We start from the raw sequence: 15,741 nt of genomic DNA, 5'->3' as shown, positions 1-15,741 counted from the left end.
GAGCCTCTTCCAACAAAAACTGACCTGCGGAGAACAGCGCTGGCGTGAAAACACTGGACTGCAGGGCTGTTGATCTTGGCCCACGAGTGGAAATGCTGAAACCGTAGCCACGCAGCAGCGGCCTATCACTGTGTGGCCATCTTTCAGACACATTTGTCCAGATTACAGCGCCGCGATATTCCTGTTTGCTCAAGATGAGGACATTAACTGCTGTTTGATAGTGGAGGGTTTGCTCCGACTCTCCTGGGACCCAGATTACAGAACTCTTGCGGGGGGGGAAGTAAGCGGGTACACACACCTGTTCCTGGTGAGAGTTTGATTTAGAGAGGAATTATGACGGTGTTGACTTTAGCTAGATCCTCTACTGTACCAGCACCAGCTGCACCTCCACATTTTTCCCCTAATAACCAGGATCAAACTGAATCTCGTCTTCTGAGATTTAGATGAAACTTCATACCAGGGCTGAGAACATAAATGCGCCAAACACCTGCGCAGGTATGGAGGGGGATTAATACATCAAAGAGACTCACTGTTAGAAAAAAGATGGCAACCCTGAACAGCAATGACCTGGATTATCCCACCATATTACTTTTATACCTATGATGGTTTTGTTTCTTTTGGGAATATTACTTCCAATGCTGATGAATAGTTTCAAGACTTGTGTTTATTTTTCTCTCTGTGTTGCCGCTGCTCATCTTCCACATAATACTTTTGTTAAAACGAATTTCATTTTATTATTTTTTTTTAAAGCAAAAGCGGATGATTTTTATCAGTGATTGCTTTTATAGAATATTGTTTAAAAGAAATACATTTTACAATAAACACATCCAAAAAAAATAAACAAGTAACAACAAACAATATCAACATCAATATGTTTTTTTATTCTATTATTTAGTCTAAATGTTATTAGAAAATAACAAAAAAGGAAAACCTTAATAATTAGTAATAAGGGTTATTTAATAATAATATATTCCAGATCAAAGATACTAAAATTAAAATCTAAAACATTTTTTTTAGTTCAACAAGTTTCTTATTGAGGTAAATTATTTTCTAAAACTGTATTCTAATATAAAAAAGTGAAATAAATGTGTAAATATTTTTTATTATTATTATTATTATTATTATTACAACTAGAGAGGCTAGCTGGGCTAGTTCTGACCTTGAATCTAGTATTCTTGTGTTAGCTCATGGTCAAAGTGACCCGAAAACAAATGTGTTTTTTGTATCCCTTGTGTTTTCTCTGGGTCAACGTGAACGATCTCCACCACTTCATACATATTTCTGGAAGCCAGGGAGGTCGTTCACCTTGACCCAGAGACAACACATGGGATACCACAAACACATTTGTTTTACGGCCTTCGGGTCACATTAGGTTAGGTAGAACTTTATTGATTGTTTAATCCATTAACATTAACCCAGAGATAACACAATGGTGTTATAATAAAGATGTTCTGGACCATTTATAACTTTTTCTTGCCAAACAGGGTCATTCAACAGACGCTAACTGCTGCTTAACTACATCATTAAATACTCTCAACAACGGAGGACATGTCTAAGGAGCTACAGTGTCTCTTTAACTTGAGTTCTTCTCGGACTCATCATAAGTTTTCCAATCAGCATGAATTGAAATCTACAAAACCGCTTTCCGAGGTCATTCAAATTTTATAGGAAATTTGAATAATTCCATTTGTAAATATTAAAAAAAAAGAAAACCACACTATTGAATCTTTTCATTCAAGTCTCCTTCCAAGACTCGCAGACACCTATGTAAGCAAAGAGCTCTAGAATAACAAAGTCACGGAGGACTTCGACTCACCATAATGCATGTAGCAGTTGCCTTTAAGGGGGTCCAGTTGGATGGCCTTCAGGAGGTACCGTTCTGCTTCTGTTTTCTGCCCCTGAAAGTGATGGATTCATTAGATTCAGTTTAAACACCAGACTGAGGCTCGCAACTGAAATAACTGTGTGTACCTAACATGCCTGTCCAAACCACAGCCATCCCAACGATAAATCCTAATAAAGAGACACGAAACACATGCAGCCTTTCTCCATCACTTGTCCAAGCCATGGGCGTCATGCTTGGGGCTCAGACGCCATCATTCATTACACGCGTTTATATCGGAGAAAATAACACTTTCGATGATAACCATGAATTTACGGTTTGTGTGGGTTTTTCGTTTGAAGACAGACAGGAGGAGTTGAAATACTTAAATAGAACAGATGCCGCCGAACTGTTGACATGTGCGTACAAACACTGAAACACTGGAGTGAACGACTCCTACTTATCCCCCCATCCTGCTGTCAAACTGCAAAAACAACACGTCCTTGAATATTGCAAATATTTGCATCATCTGTTTTGTTTCTGCACGACTGTGTGAATGAATATTGTAAATAGATTATGTACCGTGTAAAACAAATTTGATATTTTCAAGCGCCTTTTCTTGCAGAACCAAAAGCGAAATCTTCAATAATTAGTGTATAAAGAAATAGCCATCTCCTGTCCATCACGTAATTCCTATGAGGCCTGGGGAAGGTTAACTTTTACATAAAGGGACCAATGTTTCTGCTGAATCATCCGACTACTTCCCAAAACATCCTCATGCACCTCACTGATTTTGAGGTCAGTGCTGTATCTCAAATCGGATACTAGCGTACTAAAAGTAAGTATTTTTAGTGCGTTAGTGCGTCTCAATTCTTAGTATGCGAAATTTAGTGCGCCATGCACACTAAATCGGCGTACTAACACGCCCACAAAACTGAGCATGGTTCGATGGACACTAACCACCCTAAACAGCCGCCATCTTAGTGACGTTTTAAACGGAAGTTACGTCATATATAAATACATATATATGTATACACTTACAGGTGTATTTTCAGCAGCAGTAGGAGGATAAACACGTCTTCGCTGCTGATACCAGCTTAAATATCTCGCGATTATTTAGATTCTCATATTTTTTCTTTATTTCTTTTTCCAAAGTTGCAATACGTGCTGCCAGCAGGTGGTGATAGCGTTCAAACAGCTGGTTGAAACATCGTTAAATAGAAGTAGAAGAAGAAGCTGTCATGTGATCTCCAGTTAGTGTGTAGCAGCAGTGTTCGATTTGAGACATACTATCTGTGGAGAATTTGCGTACTAGTTAGTACGTACACTAAACTGATGCATACTAACTTCTAGCATACTAAGAGTAGTATGCGATTTGAGACACAGCACTGGGCTTTGTAGGTGTCTTCTTGAACAACTTCATAACTTGAGCCTGTCGAATTTTGGCACAGCCATTTTGGTACATTCAGCGCCATCACGGATGGAGACCCTGCTAGTCGTCACTGGTATCGTTTAGAGGTTGATTTCCAACTACCACAACCCGAGTATAAAATATATCCTCTCCAGTTGCAAGGCAAAGACTGACCCGGGGCAGACACCGACGGCCGAGCACCACCACGGACCATCTGGTCAATAAAGGGACCAAGGTGAAGGCTGGAGGCTCTACGCTGTCACCCAAAGGAGAATAGCTAGATAAAGCTGACCTTGATTGTCAGTTGAAATTCCCACCACCGATCACAACAACCTCCCTTTGGTGAGACATTGTGATGTGTACCCCGTGGTGACTCCCGAGTCGGGGGGAGGAAAGGGAGACTGCCTTTAACCAGAATAAGGAAAATAAATGTCAATTCTTGGTGCTCTGAGACAGGATGGAAGGCTTTTATCTACAGTGCTGTATCTCAAATCGCATACTAGCGTACTAAAAGTTAGTATTTTTAGTGCGTTAGTGCGTCTCAATTCTTAGTATGCGAAATTTAGTGCGCCATGCACACTAAATCGGCGTACTAACACGCCCACAAAACTGAGCATGGTTCGATGGACACTAAACACAATAAACAGCCGCCATCTTAGTGACGTTTTAAACGGAAGTTACGTCATATATAAATGCATATATATTAATATACTTACAGGTGCATTTTCAGCAGCAGTAGGAGGATAAACACGTCTTCGCTGCTGATACCAGCTTAAATATCTTTATTGATTATTTAGATTCTCATATTTTTTCTTTATTTCTTTTTCCAAAGTTGCAATATGTGCTGCCAGCAGGTGTCGATAGCGTTCAAACAGCTGGTTGCAACCATCGTTAAATAGAAGTAGAAGTTTGTGTGTAGCAGCAGTGTTTGATTTGAGACATACTATCTGTGGAGAATTTGCGTACTAGTTAGTACGTACACTAAACTGATGCATACTAACTTCTAGCATACTAAGAGTAGTATGCGATTTGAGACACAGCACAGGACTTACTCAGGAGCCGCAACTAAGGTATTCCTGAATTTGTTGGCCACATTAGGTAAAAATGAGGAAAGTTACTAAAGAAGCTGGGCGAAAGAACCTTAAAGTGATAGTTCACCGAAAGCAAATTGTCAATCGTTGCCCACCATGTAATTTCTATGAGGCCTGGGGAAGATGAAATGCATATGGACAACTTTAAACATACAGTATACCAACGATTCTACCAAGTGATTCAACCAATACCGACAACATTTTCAGGTACTTTGTGGTGGTCTGGAGTTGTCAGCTTGGAACATGACATCAGGGATGGCCTACCTGGGTTATTAAGGATATACAAGACCCTTGTGTCAACTAAAGTGTCACGTTGCACTTCCTGGGTCTTTTCTTTTGTACAGTCTTTTCCTGTTTTTCTCTGCTCTCTTGACAGGCGGTGAGGCGGGTGCTTGGCAAGATCCACGGCTGTCTACTATCAGGCCAAAACAGCGTTGCCGCATTAAGAGTCTGCTCCTGGCCTGAGTCGACGGCAGCATGTTTTGTGTTTTACTAGACCATCGGTAAACATCACAGTTGCTCGCCTGGTGAATCGAATTTCTGTTTTTTTTTCGACGTTTAACTCCTGTTAACAGTGCTTTGTGTTCCTTTGGTGAGATTCATTATGGTTCACTCTATATATTGTCAACTTATTGTTTTCCAATATGCAAAGAGAATCTCCCTGGAGAAACTGTTAATTTTGATGCATGGCTTCAGCACACAAATGAATGAATTTCAATCGCGAGGCTCAACAGAGCGAGTCTACGACCAAAACCCAGAGGACCACCAAGACCATCTCCACGGGCATTAAGCACCCGATCGATGCTTGAAAAAGAGACTGCAGCATCTGGCCGCGAGGCTTACGACACATCCCTGATGTCGGCACACCAAATGCCATCTGATCAACGATTAAGAAAGTGCAATCTCCTATAAATCTCACTCTCACAAAGCCGCGGCAACTGCTGGGAGTTCAGCTTGATTAATAAACACAGTCCTTTGAGTAATAGATGCTATTAATATGGAAATGGTCTAATCTTTTGTGGCCTGCATTTATATTCAAGTGTGAAAATAAAGTAGTTCAAGCTCAAATAGAGGCTCCAAATGCAATGAATTAAGAGGTTCAAGCTGTAAATATACAAGTGTGGTTCCCCATGACGTTGTGGAAAATCCAAGTATGCCTTGAAGCGAGCACACGGTGTCCAAGTAGTGATCAACGTTCCTGCATGAAAGGCTTCATCTTTGTGTATTTTGATTCTGGTCTTCACAGATGGTTGGAAGTGTGTTTCTGAGAGGCTGCTGGTTTTATAATAACAGGCCGTCTCTTCGCTAAACCTCAGAATGAAGTGTTCACTCAGTGAAATCACTTGCAGTTGTGAGCGGGTCGAGGAGACGGATCGCGAAAAGAGGGTATTTAGGGCGCCACATGCCAAAGAAAGCACGGAGGAAATACGCTTTCAGGAAGTGTCTGGTTTCTTATCGGGGAATATTATATTCAGTGTCAAGAAGGTTTCTTTGATCATTATTATGTTTTTTTAGTTTTTATCTTTAGTTCAACACATATGGTGAATATTTTGATTGGAGTACGTCAAGAACATGCAACATTATTCGACATATAATCCGCTGAAAAAAAGGCAAAGTCAGCAATTATCTAAATTGCCACAATTGGGAATTGTGCAGGTTCTTGTTCAACATGCTTTCGATTGATTTGTATGCTTTTGAACGCTGATAACAGCTAAAAACAACAACATGTATTTAGATGGAATACATTCTAATATGTATAGTAAATTCAATTTATTCTAGGTAACCCTCTATAAGTTCATGAGAAATTATTTAAACTATACAAAAATATGGAGTATTTTCTAGATAAACAACCAGCTGAAATACCCAGTGTTGCCTTGTATATAAAAAATTATATTAGAAATACTCTGGAGAGAGAGTAAAGAGGGGAAAGAAAAGTTCAGGTGTATTATAGGCTCTACTATTGGCAAGGAAGCTGTAATTCTGGAGAAAAAAAATCTTAGTATTATGTACTATAAATAGTAAGTTTTCAAAGAAATTTGATTTTTTTTAACTTTTTCATCTGGGTTTTCTGCTCTTTTTTCCACATTTCATTTGAAAAAAGGATCTGAAAATCTCTTATATGTTATGTTATACTGCAAATATGGTCAAAATGCATTCAGATTTCCCTTGACAGATTTCGGTGAGGTCAGTTGTCTACATGCTAATCTTAACCATTGTGTTATCTCATGGTCAAGGTGAGCCGAAGGTGTGAAGACAAATGTGTTTGAGCTTCCAAAAATATAACACAAGGGCCCACCTTGACCCAGAGATAACAAAAGTGTTATATCAATTCTGTCCCTAGGAAAAAAATATCCAACATATTATATTCATTTTTCAAGAGGCAGAATGCTTTTGAAATGGTGTTTGTTGCTATGAATTAAAAAGCCAACATTTTTTAAATCTCAACTTTGATCTTCTAATGTAGACTTGTTTGTTTCTCGATTTGGTTCAACAGTTCAACTCCTCCGTCGTCACTAATGCAATTTAACAGCTACATAATATGACCACTCACTGTTTTCCATTTGGTCTTATGTCTCGCGAGATGGCTCCCTCGTGAGAATGAAATATCCATTCTTCTGTCACATATGGCCGAGCTATCGGTGCGTGTCTCTCATATCAAATCCCGAGATCAGATCAGATAAAGTGCACATGTCGCTCCGGCTTCAGGGGCGCCGAGATGATTAAGAGTGAAGTCTGACTCGTATTAAGTGAAGGAAATGACAAGTTGATGACTGAATCTGTTATCTAACACGTCACCGCGCTGATCTGCTGGGTGTGCGCTGGTTGTCGTCTTCGTGAAGCTCAGAGCAAAGAAATAAGTTGCTACCTCTGCTGAAGAGCTCGTAGGGTCGTCGTGTTTGTCCGTGGCTTCATAAACGGACAAATGTATTTCAATGAAAACAGATAAGTTGATAATGAGACAAAAATTTGATTATATTTTGAAGATTCTTCAGGATTTAGAAAGTATTGGAATCGATTCATTTTTCTCCACTGCTTGTGTTATCTTTTCCTTTGACCGTGGTTTTATTTGGGTTTGTCACTATGGGATTTACCCCTTTCTCTCCCCTTAAGAATCTGATAGTACTGATCAAGTCATCACCTTCATCACCGTCTTCATTCTACCACCTGCACCAACAGTGTGTCGGACCAAAGATGTTCCATACATTTGTAAATGTCTGTGATTTTTGTTCTTGTGTTCTTCGCTTACTTTGTTTTTGCTATTGTTTTGACCTCTGTATTGTATGTTCTGTTTTCAGATTCCTTGTTCTGCTTTTTTCTCCTGTTTATTACCCCAAGTTGGTTTAATTTAGGATATTTAATGTGAGATATTGTCACTGGTTCCAACCAGTCAAGCACACAAGAGTTAACGGGTGTGAGAACTCTGCTACTTTTTTTTTTCTTATTAATTTTTTCTCCACCGGGAGAGTCTGTAAATGTAATCTGAAAACTGCTTGCAATGGGCCATAGACAGTGTTTTCATATGAAGTACTGATGGACTTTTAAAAGTTGCCAGAAAGATTAAAGGGACTAAATAAGAGCCAAGATCTTGTTTTGAAAAACCCAAGTACAAGTACATGCAGTATGTGGCAACAGTGCTACAGAGAGCCATGACAGTGTAGTTACACTGAACTGACACTGGAAGGAAATATAAGCTATTTTTGTGGTCACTAGCATTTGGCTTAAAGGCAGCTAGGAAAGTAGAAACTAGTTCCATTACCTCCTAAATCAACGTATCACAACAGTACACACACTGACAACCATCTACTTGTTCGTAAGCGCTGAGGGTCATCTCCCCAATTGAAGTGATTAACTCCATGTTCCACCGTATTTTGTCCTTCCCTCTTCCTCTAATCCAAGCTGAGCTCCACTAGTGTTCTCTCACCCTTCCTTGACCCTTGCTGCCAGGACTTATCTCCAACTCTCCCCAATGGGCCCTGGACCCATCCCCCCCACCCACAGTATCTGAAGTGTCTTCATCACTCATAGTTGTGCCACAGGGGATGAGGAAGTAGGAGGATGATAAAAAAAAGGGGGGGTCTGGAGGACTTCCTGGACTGGTTTAGATCATCTTTAAATCCTGATGTCATCAGACGCTCAAAGGGAATACCATTCATATTGGAACGATCATGTCAAATGTTTGTTCTAACACAAACACAACTCAAATAACTCCCAAAACAATCGACTTTTTAATATCACTATCTGGCCTCACATGCTCTCTTGTCTTAAACCCCTTCACAATCCTCTCCCCTCTGATACCTGATGTTTCATCCCTTTAGGCTCCAACTCCCCTATCCCCCAGAATCAATACCACTTTCTTTAATAAAATGAATTTCTTTTCGCAGACAACTCCCCCGGAGAGACCACTTTGCCAACTCCTGAAAAGAGTGCGTTGATCCTTCTGACTGTTTTGTTGACATGATTTAATTTGGGGTGATTTTTCTATGGCCGCGAGCTCCGGTGCAGTTTAACAAGCTGCCATTATCTGCGGCGTCGGCCTTACTTCACCTCAGGACCGAGTTGATGGGAAAATCAATCCAGTCCAAGTGTGGCACATCAGTTTAATTTAATTTAAACACTGTCGGCCCTCATGATGGCTGGATTACGTGAGGTTGAACACACAGCTATCAGGTTAACCGCACTTCACGCAGACATAAACCGCTTTATATGATTGAGGCTTTGTATCTTAATTAAAATGCATGTTTTTTTTAATCTAATTAATAAATGTGATCAATATATTTATTGACTAAAGCACAAAAATAGATAATTAAATAGAAGATGGCAGTGCGGTGGCTTCTGTTCTGGACTAATTTGGTGGTGGCGGAGTCAGGGCTGCAGACTGCTGACCAACCGCACATGCTTTAATAACTTTTACTGCTGTCCTTCTTAAAATGGTATGTATAAAATCTACTGTATCATATGTAAAATTTAGCTAGGAGCATTTTTTAAAAAGCTATTGACTTTCTGTTTCACTTCCTAATCAGAGGCCCTGCAAATTTGAAGTAGAAAAAACAGATAATGATTATTCAAAATAGTGACAGCTTTTTCTGGAATACTTGTACAATGTACAATGAATACAGAATACAATGTTTCTCTTGCCATTCTCTTTAAATATTTTTTTGCATTTATTAGTTAAATACTGTCGCAAAAAAGTACTTCTGGGGTGTACAGTTCTGGACACAAAACTGTCCAATTATTTAAAGTATTCCTTTTTAAATGACTGGATAGTGATACGTCCACCAAACTAAACTGTCATTAGTCCTGTCCATCTAAATGGCTTTGAGTTTTGAATTCCACATTGCAGAGTCCAGTGTAGTATTTGTGGAAAATGGTGTCATAAGTAGTATGTCGCCAGTGTCAAGTCAGGGAAAGAGTATTGGAAAACATGTACGTTATTTAAAGGAATACATATCATTTTCTTTCACCTATATAGTTTAATCTAAACTGAGTTAACTTTTTTATGATTTGATCCTTTAATAACATTGAATTGAATATAAACCGGAACTCTTCCAAGGAACCTTCAAATAATTAGGAATAACAATGACTATTAAAAATAAAATGTGTGTAAATGCGGGTCAATGTTTCCGGAGGGGAAATGAAAACAGAACTAGGAAGAGTCTTCCTGTGCTAATCCACATCCCTCTGCCTCAGGACACAATAATGTCCTTTTCAGTGAGGTGTCAGACGAACAGGAGACCTCCACCCTCCAGCTGAGGTCATGGACGTCCTTTAATTTGTCTGTTATTCTTCTGACGGCCTTTTTCCGCTACGAATGCTCATCTGTGCTTTTCCAATATCACTTAACTGATCTGGAGCCTTCATGACTGCGTCATGTGACTCCCTCTGCGTTCACCGGGTGACCCGACCTCCGAGAGATAGCACTGCAGGGACAATCACGTCTTTTCAGGAAGACCATGTCCGCTGTTTAACCCCAGTGATAGCATCTTTGCTCATATGACAACTGGCAACTCTTCGCAATCTTGGCCTTCGTGAGTCGACTCTGACTTTTTAGGGAAAAAATACAGCAGTGATGAAGCAACAGTAACAACCTGAATCACCAAACAATCTGAGATTATAGTTCCGTATCAGAGTAGTAATGCATACTTTAAGCTCCCTGTTGATTAAGGAGATCAAAGTATCTCAGGGTTAATGAGTGAGAGAATTTGTGATGTATATACACAATGATACTGCAGTAGTTTACACCATAGACGGTTTACAATTGAATTACTAAACCACAGTTTTGAAGCCAATTCGCTGTCCCAACCATCTCGGAAATGCAATCTTCTTGTTGAGCCAGACTCTCGCTTTCTGTACGAGAGTTCGGGTCTTTCTGTAGCCAGCCTCAAGTGGACACCTGGTGAACTGCAGCCTTTTCACAGAATGTTGTTTTGGACTGTAGACAAAGCATTTACCTATAAAGATACTTCCTGACTCTTTTATATTGATATTTCAATGTATATTATGACTAAAACACACGAAAAAAAATGTTCTTCATAATAAATCAACAAATTATTATGGCTCCGCCAACAAAACAACTGAACATTTAGAAATGGCCCGGTAACCAATGCTTCATGGACCAGTACAGGTCCCTGATCCAGTGGTTGGATATTGAAATGGTTTCCTTACTTAGAGAGAGCTTTCGCTTCCGGAAGACGCTGAGAGTCTGGATTGAAAGTCTAGTCTGGGTTGAAATAAGGCAGTTGACCTCAGAGACGTACGGTTTCTTCAAGTGAGTGAAACATCTTCGAGTGAGATGTAAGGGACACTTGAGTACGGGGGTGTGTCACAAAATGGGCACTTCTGCACTTATGCTTAATATTTTGAGTGCACAGGTGTTTCCCAAGGAGCAATTTGCGAAAATGTGGTACGCAATGAGCACTCAATTGACACACTCAAATGGCCAGAAAATTGAGTTTGGATCGATAGACACTTTCCATCCCTCGACGGCCGCCATCTTAGTGACGTAGATGACGCAGAAGCTATGTCACTGACAAAGCGTCTTCGGATCAGATACCGGCGTAAATGTCTTGAGAAAACACTTATTTTACCACAAATCAACACAGCATCATTAATAACAAAATGAAACAGAACTTAATAACTTGTTTCGATTGGCGAAAGAGTTCCAACGGCTGGTTGCAATCAATGTTTAGAAATTAGTAGAAAAAGAAGCTGTCGAATCATTTCTGGTAAGTATGTAGCGGCAGAGTTTGATTTGAGACAGTACTACCCTGTTGGAATGAGCGCCCTTGCAAGTAAGTGGACTGTCTCACAGTGTACTGTAAAGCAGTGTACTTAGAGAAGTGCGCGATTTGAGACACAGCCGACCTTTATGACGCCTCATGAAACAGCTGTAGTGACACTGTATCATGATACAGTGCATTGATTTAGAAAGCCCACTAGATGGCACTCTCTGCTTTATTATATTTGTCTCTAATCTAGTAATTGAATGACACCTGGCATCATTTTAAAACTTGGAATGCTTTCTAGTGGCCTACAATTTAGAAACTGTATCATGATACAGTGTCTTCACCACACAGCTTTTTCATGATGCCTCATCAAAACATCACTGGGGACATGTATACCTGGGTTAAAGTTAATTAACACACGATACAAACTTAAGATAACGGTGAGAAAAGTGTCTTACTGTCATAGCCAGCAGTTTGCCGTAGGTGAGGTGAGCGGGAATGTGGTCCGGCTTGGCTCGGAGGGATTCTCGGTACCAGTGTTCAGCTTCAGTCAGTTTGTTGAGTCTCATGTAGGCCTCTCCTGCCAGAGGGGGGGAGAGCGTTGAGTGGAAGGGCACGCTGTCAGAGGTTAAGACATCACACATCTGCCCATTGTCCGGCAGAGGATTTCCTCCGCAGACTGTCCAAACATTAATCAAGAGGCACGTAACCTCAAACCAAAACCTTCATTGTCCATTAATTATGCATCGCATCCGAGTGAAGATTTGTTAGGACGTGTGTGGAGAGTGTCATGTCAGATTACAATATCAAAACACAACGTATTAACATTAATCAATCACGTCTGAGGAAATCTCTCGCTGGCGGGATTAAAGGACTCCATGAAAATATCTATTTCCCTCTTCCTCATCTGTCATACATCATACGATACCTCCCCCAGCTCCCCCCAGGCCCACCCCCGTTAGCAAACACCTGGAAAAACAGTGACCGACCTTTCAAAGCTGTCCAATAACAGCTGTATTATTGCAGGAATTTGACAACTTTGGCTCATAATTCCACACAACACTGTTCACGTCGGACCCAGATTTGGATTCAAGAAAAACATCTTTTAACATGTTTTTTTTCAAACGAGCCACAGTCGCATGGACTAAAGTGGGATGAAACTTTAACCCGGAGGAATTAGATGTAATTACTCCCTTGATAAGAAGCTGTGATAACATCAACATTTCTCTTACTCCACGCCCTTATCCTCGAATGATCTTATCGCTTTAGCTTGTTAAATATGCCAGTTTATCGCGCAAAGTCAGTGAAATATGAGCCACTGATGAGATATTAAATTATACACTAGGATGTTTTTTTTAAGTAGATAGAGATCATTAATGTTAAAGGTTTAAGATAAATGAGATGTAAACTTCTAATCGTGTTGAATATATATGCTGAGCTGCACAAATCGTCCATACAAGTACCAACTTATATTGTGTTGAACAAATATTATCACAAACATTTGTACTTCTTTCCTGCACATAAACCGGTTTTGAATACCATTTTCAATAATTTCTATTGTTATGTATAAATAGAGACCTTTAATGTTAGCGAAACTAAAACAAATTTTGTTCAAATGTATAAATCCAATTCTTAATGCAGTCATTTTGAAAAGGAAAAAGAGCATTTTAAAATTTTGGAAGCCATAGCTCAGCTTTGTTGTCGTAAAAGGACTGTAAAAATGTTATTTGCCACAACATATCAATGGTTTCAGAATTTTGAACTGTTTAATTTAACATTTAAAATGTTGTAATGTTGAATTTATTGAATAATTGGTTTAAATCGTTAGTATATCGAAAGGTTGAATTCTTCAAATTTGAATAATAATTTATTTTTTTGCTTTTGAGTAACTACATTTTAAAAATGTGTATTCAATATTTATTTTAAAAGATATTTTTTACACGTAGAATTTGATATTTTAATTACAATGTAACAAAATACGTTTTTTGGATTCCATTTTTTATTTTATTTTATTCGTAGCCTTTTAAATAAATAATAAGAAAATAAATTAAATCAATTCATACTAAGATTCTTAAACAAAATTTCATTATTGTGCATTTGGAAAGACTCTTCAATATTGAATGTAGGTTGGCTTTTGGAAAACATTAAAACACAGGAACTCGTGCAGAAGTAGGAGATGATAAAAACGTCAAACTCTACTTCTATGCTGCTCCACATCTCTGATAGATGACTTAGCTCCTGAGGCGTTGTCAGCTGTCTGTTTCCTTGCAACTTTGATAACCAAAAAGTACTACGTGTTTAAAAACATGAAAAAACAAACATCCACAAGAATTACATTCACAAAAGCTGGAAGGGGGGAACATTCCTCCTCGGGAATGCCGGAATGAGGATGCAGATCTACGACCCAGGTCTGCAAGTCTTGGAAGGTTCTGCTCTTTTGGCAGTTGAGATCTTGATAAACATATTGACGTTGAATTGGAATAGGCACGTCGACGAACGTTCAGACTCGGTTTGGATTGAAGCTTTCATCGATGTTCCCACATAATTTTGATAGCTCTGTCCAACTCCATTCCTCTTACAAATAAAATAAGCCGTAACATTGCCAACCGCGGATGATGGAGCGTATGAGGAAGGTGGTAGTTAAAGGAAGAGAGAAAACACTAATAATGACCTTAAAGCACCTGCTGTTCAGCAGAAAAACCTACAATTTGACACATTTGTTCACAAGAGTTCTTGATCAGACATACTGCACATTAGAATAGTTTTATTGAAAATGTGCTGTTCAGAAAAAAGATTCTCCAGACGCACGAAAAGCTTATTCATTTGTAGTTGATTATAAAATTCAACTCAAGTGGAACCTTAACAGATCAAGATTATCCAAAAATGGTTAAATATTGATTTTTACTATGAATTAATCAGGTTTCTTACAGAAATGTACCTTAAAATAACCCAAATATTTACTTTACAGTACCTTTAAATATTATGTATTAAGGTTAAATAAAAACATAAATATTAGCATCTCACAAATATTTATATATTTTGATATTTCTTTTACAGCTTTAATTATATATAGTATGTCACTCAAAATTAGGCTTGGTAACATTTCATTCTGTATCAGTTTTGTTAACATGAAGCAAAGGCCGAGATCTTCCTGTTTTATTTTGGGTTTGTTTCCTCTTGTCGTTTACCGTCCCTTCCCTGCTGTTTGTTCATTAGACAGTAGATGAAACCCATCTGTAACCAATCTTTGATTAGCAGTCGCTGAACACGCTTCTTTGTTCCAGTCCGCAGTGTCAGATCATCTTCTTTCCTATGCTGGAAACTGTGACCTCCCTACTGTTCTCATGTTTGTGTTTTAAACTTTACTATATTCAACCCCTGTGTGTGATTTTAAACTTCTGTGCATTTTCCTTTTCATACTCTTTTGTCTTTCATCTAGGGTTCAAATCCTGATGAGGACAACAGGAAGGAAAAGGAAACCTATTAAACTTATTCAAATATGCTCCTGTTACGTACTGTTAAATTTAAAAAAGTGCATCGGAGGGAGAAGTCTGGGACCAAATAAGGGAGGGAAGTTTCTGTTTTAAAAAAAACACCAGGAAAAGGAAGAAGAAAGCCCTGAAATTGTGAACTGAATACTTAGTTTAAATGTAATATACGGTAGGTTTCAAATTAATTCTCGACTCGGGATTCATCCTCATCATCAGGAACAACTGTCCAGGGACCATTAAACCTATTTCCAGAAGTACCTTCTCTATCATCAACATATCAAGACATAAGAAACTTACCCATCATGTTGTAAAGGCTCTGTGGAGCAAATTGTTTTGGCATTTTCTGTATCGCCTCCTTGAACACAGTGAGGGCCTCCTGTGAATAAAGCGCAAAAGAAGGTGTGAGGTGTTTGGCTTAAAAGAAGGGAATGACCCCACCAGAGAAAGTGGCGCTCGGGGTAACTACTCATTCCGGGAGCCTTGACATGGTGAATAAGAAGCGTGGAATCAGGGGGTGTGGGGGGGCTGCTGGCAGGGTGGTTCAGACAGAGTCTATCCTCCATGTCATGGAGCTGTGTCGTGCACCGACCTCTGCTTTTATAGATCCTGAGTCCAGCATCACTCATGGATTCCACGGTCAAAAAGGAGCTGGAACCAGTTTATTGCTGCGGTTAGAGGCTCCCTCGGCATGAAACAACATATA

General features: G+C 39.2%; 1 protein-coding gene across 1 annotated transcript in view; it reads right to left on the bottom strand.

Annotated features, from left to right (window-relative positions):
* The window catches only part of tmtc2b (transmembrane O-mannosyltransferase targeting cadherins 2b), a 104,757-nt gene that overhangs the window by 18,136 nt on the left and 70,880 nt on the right, over window positions 1-15,741 (bottom strand). The window contains exons 7-10 of the mRNA XM_087797712.1: window positions 15,336-15,414; window positions 12,006-12,127; window positions 1,817-1,898; window positions 1-24 (exon numbers count right to left, since the gene is read on the bottom strand). The exon at window positions 1-24 is cut by the window's left edge and continues 91 nt beyond it. Coding sequence (XP_087653838.1) covers window positions 1-24; window positions 1,817-1,898; window positions 12,006-12,127; window positions 15,336-15,414 — 307 coding nt within the window. The remainder of the gene's footprint in view (window positions 25-1,816; window positions 1,899-12,005; window positions 12,128-15,335; window positions 15,415-15,741) is intronic.

Source organism: Callionymus lyra, chromosome 8 (genome assembly GCF_982586985.1).
Source record: "Callionymus lyra chromosome 8, fCalLyr1.hap1.1, whole genome shotgun sequence".
Classification (NCBI taxonomy): Eukaryota; Metazoa; Chordata; class Actinopteri; order Syngnathiformes; family Callionymidae; genus Callionymus; species Callionymus lyra.
The sequence above is the reverse complement of the archived record's forward strand: the minus strand, read 5'-3'. Positions and strand labels throughout refer to the sequence as shown.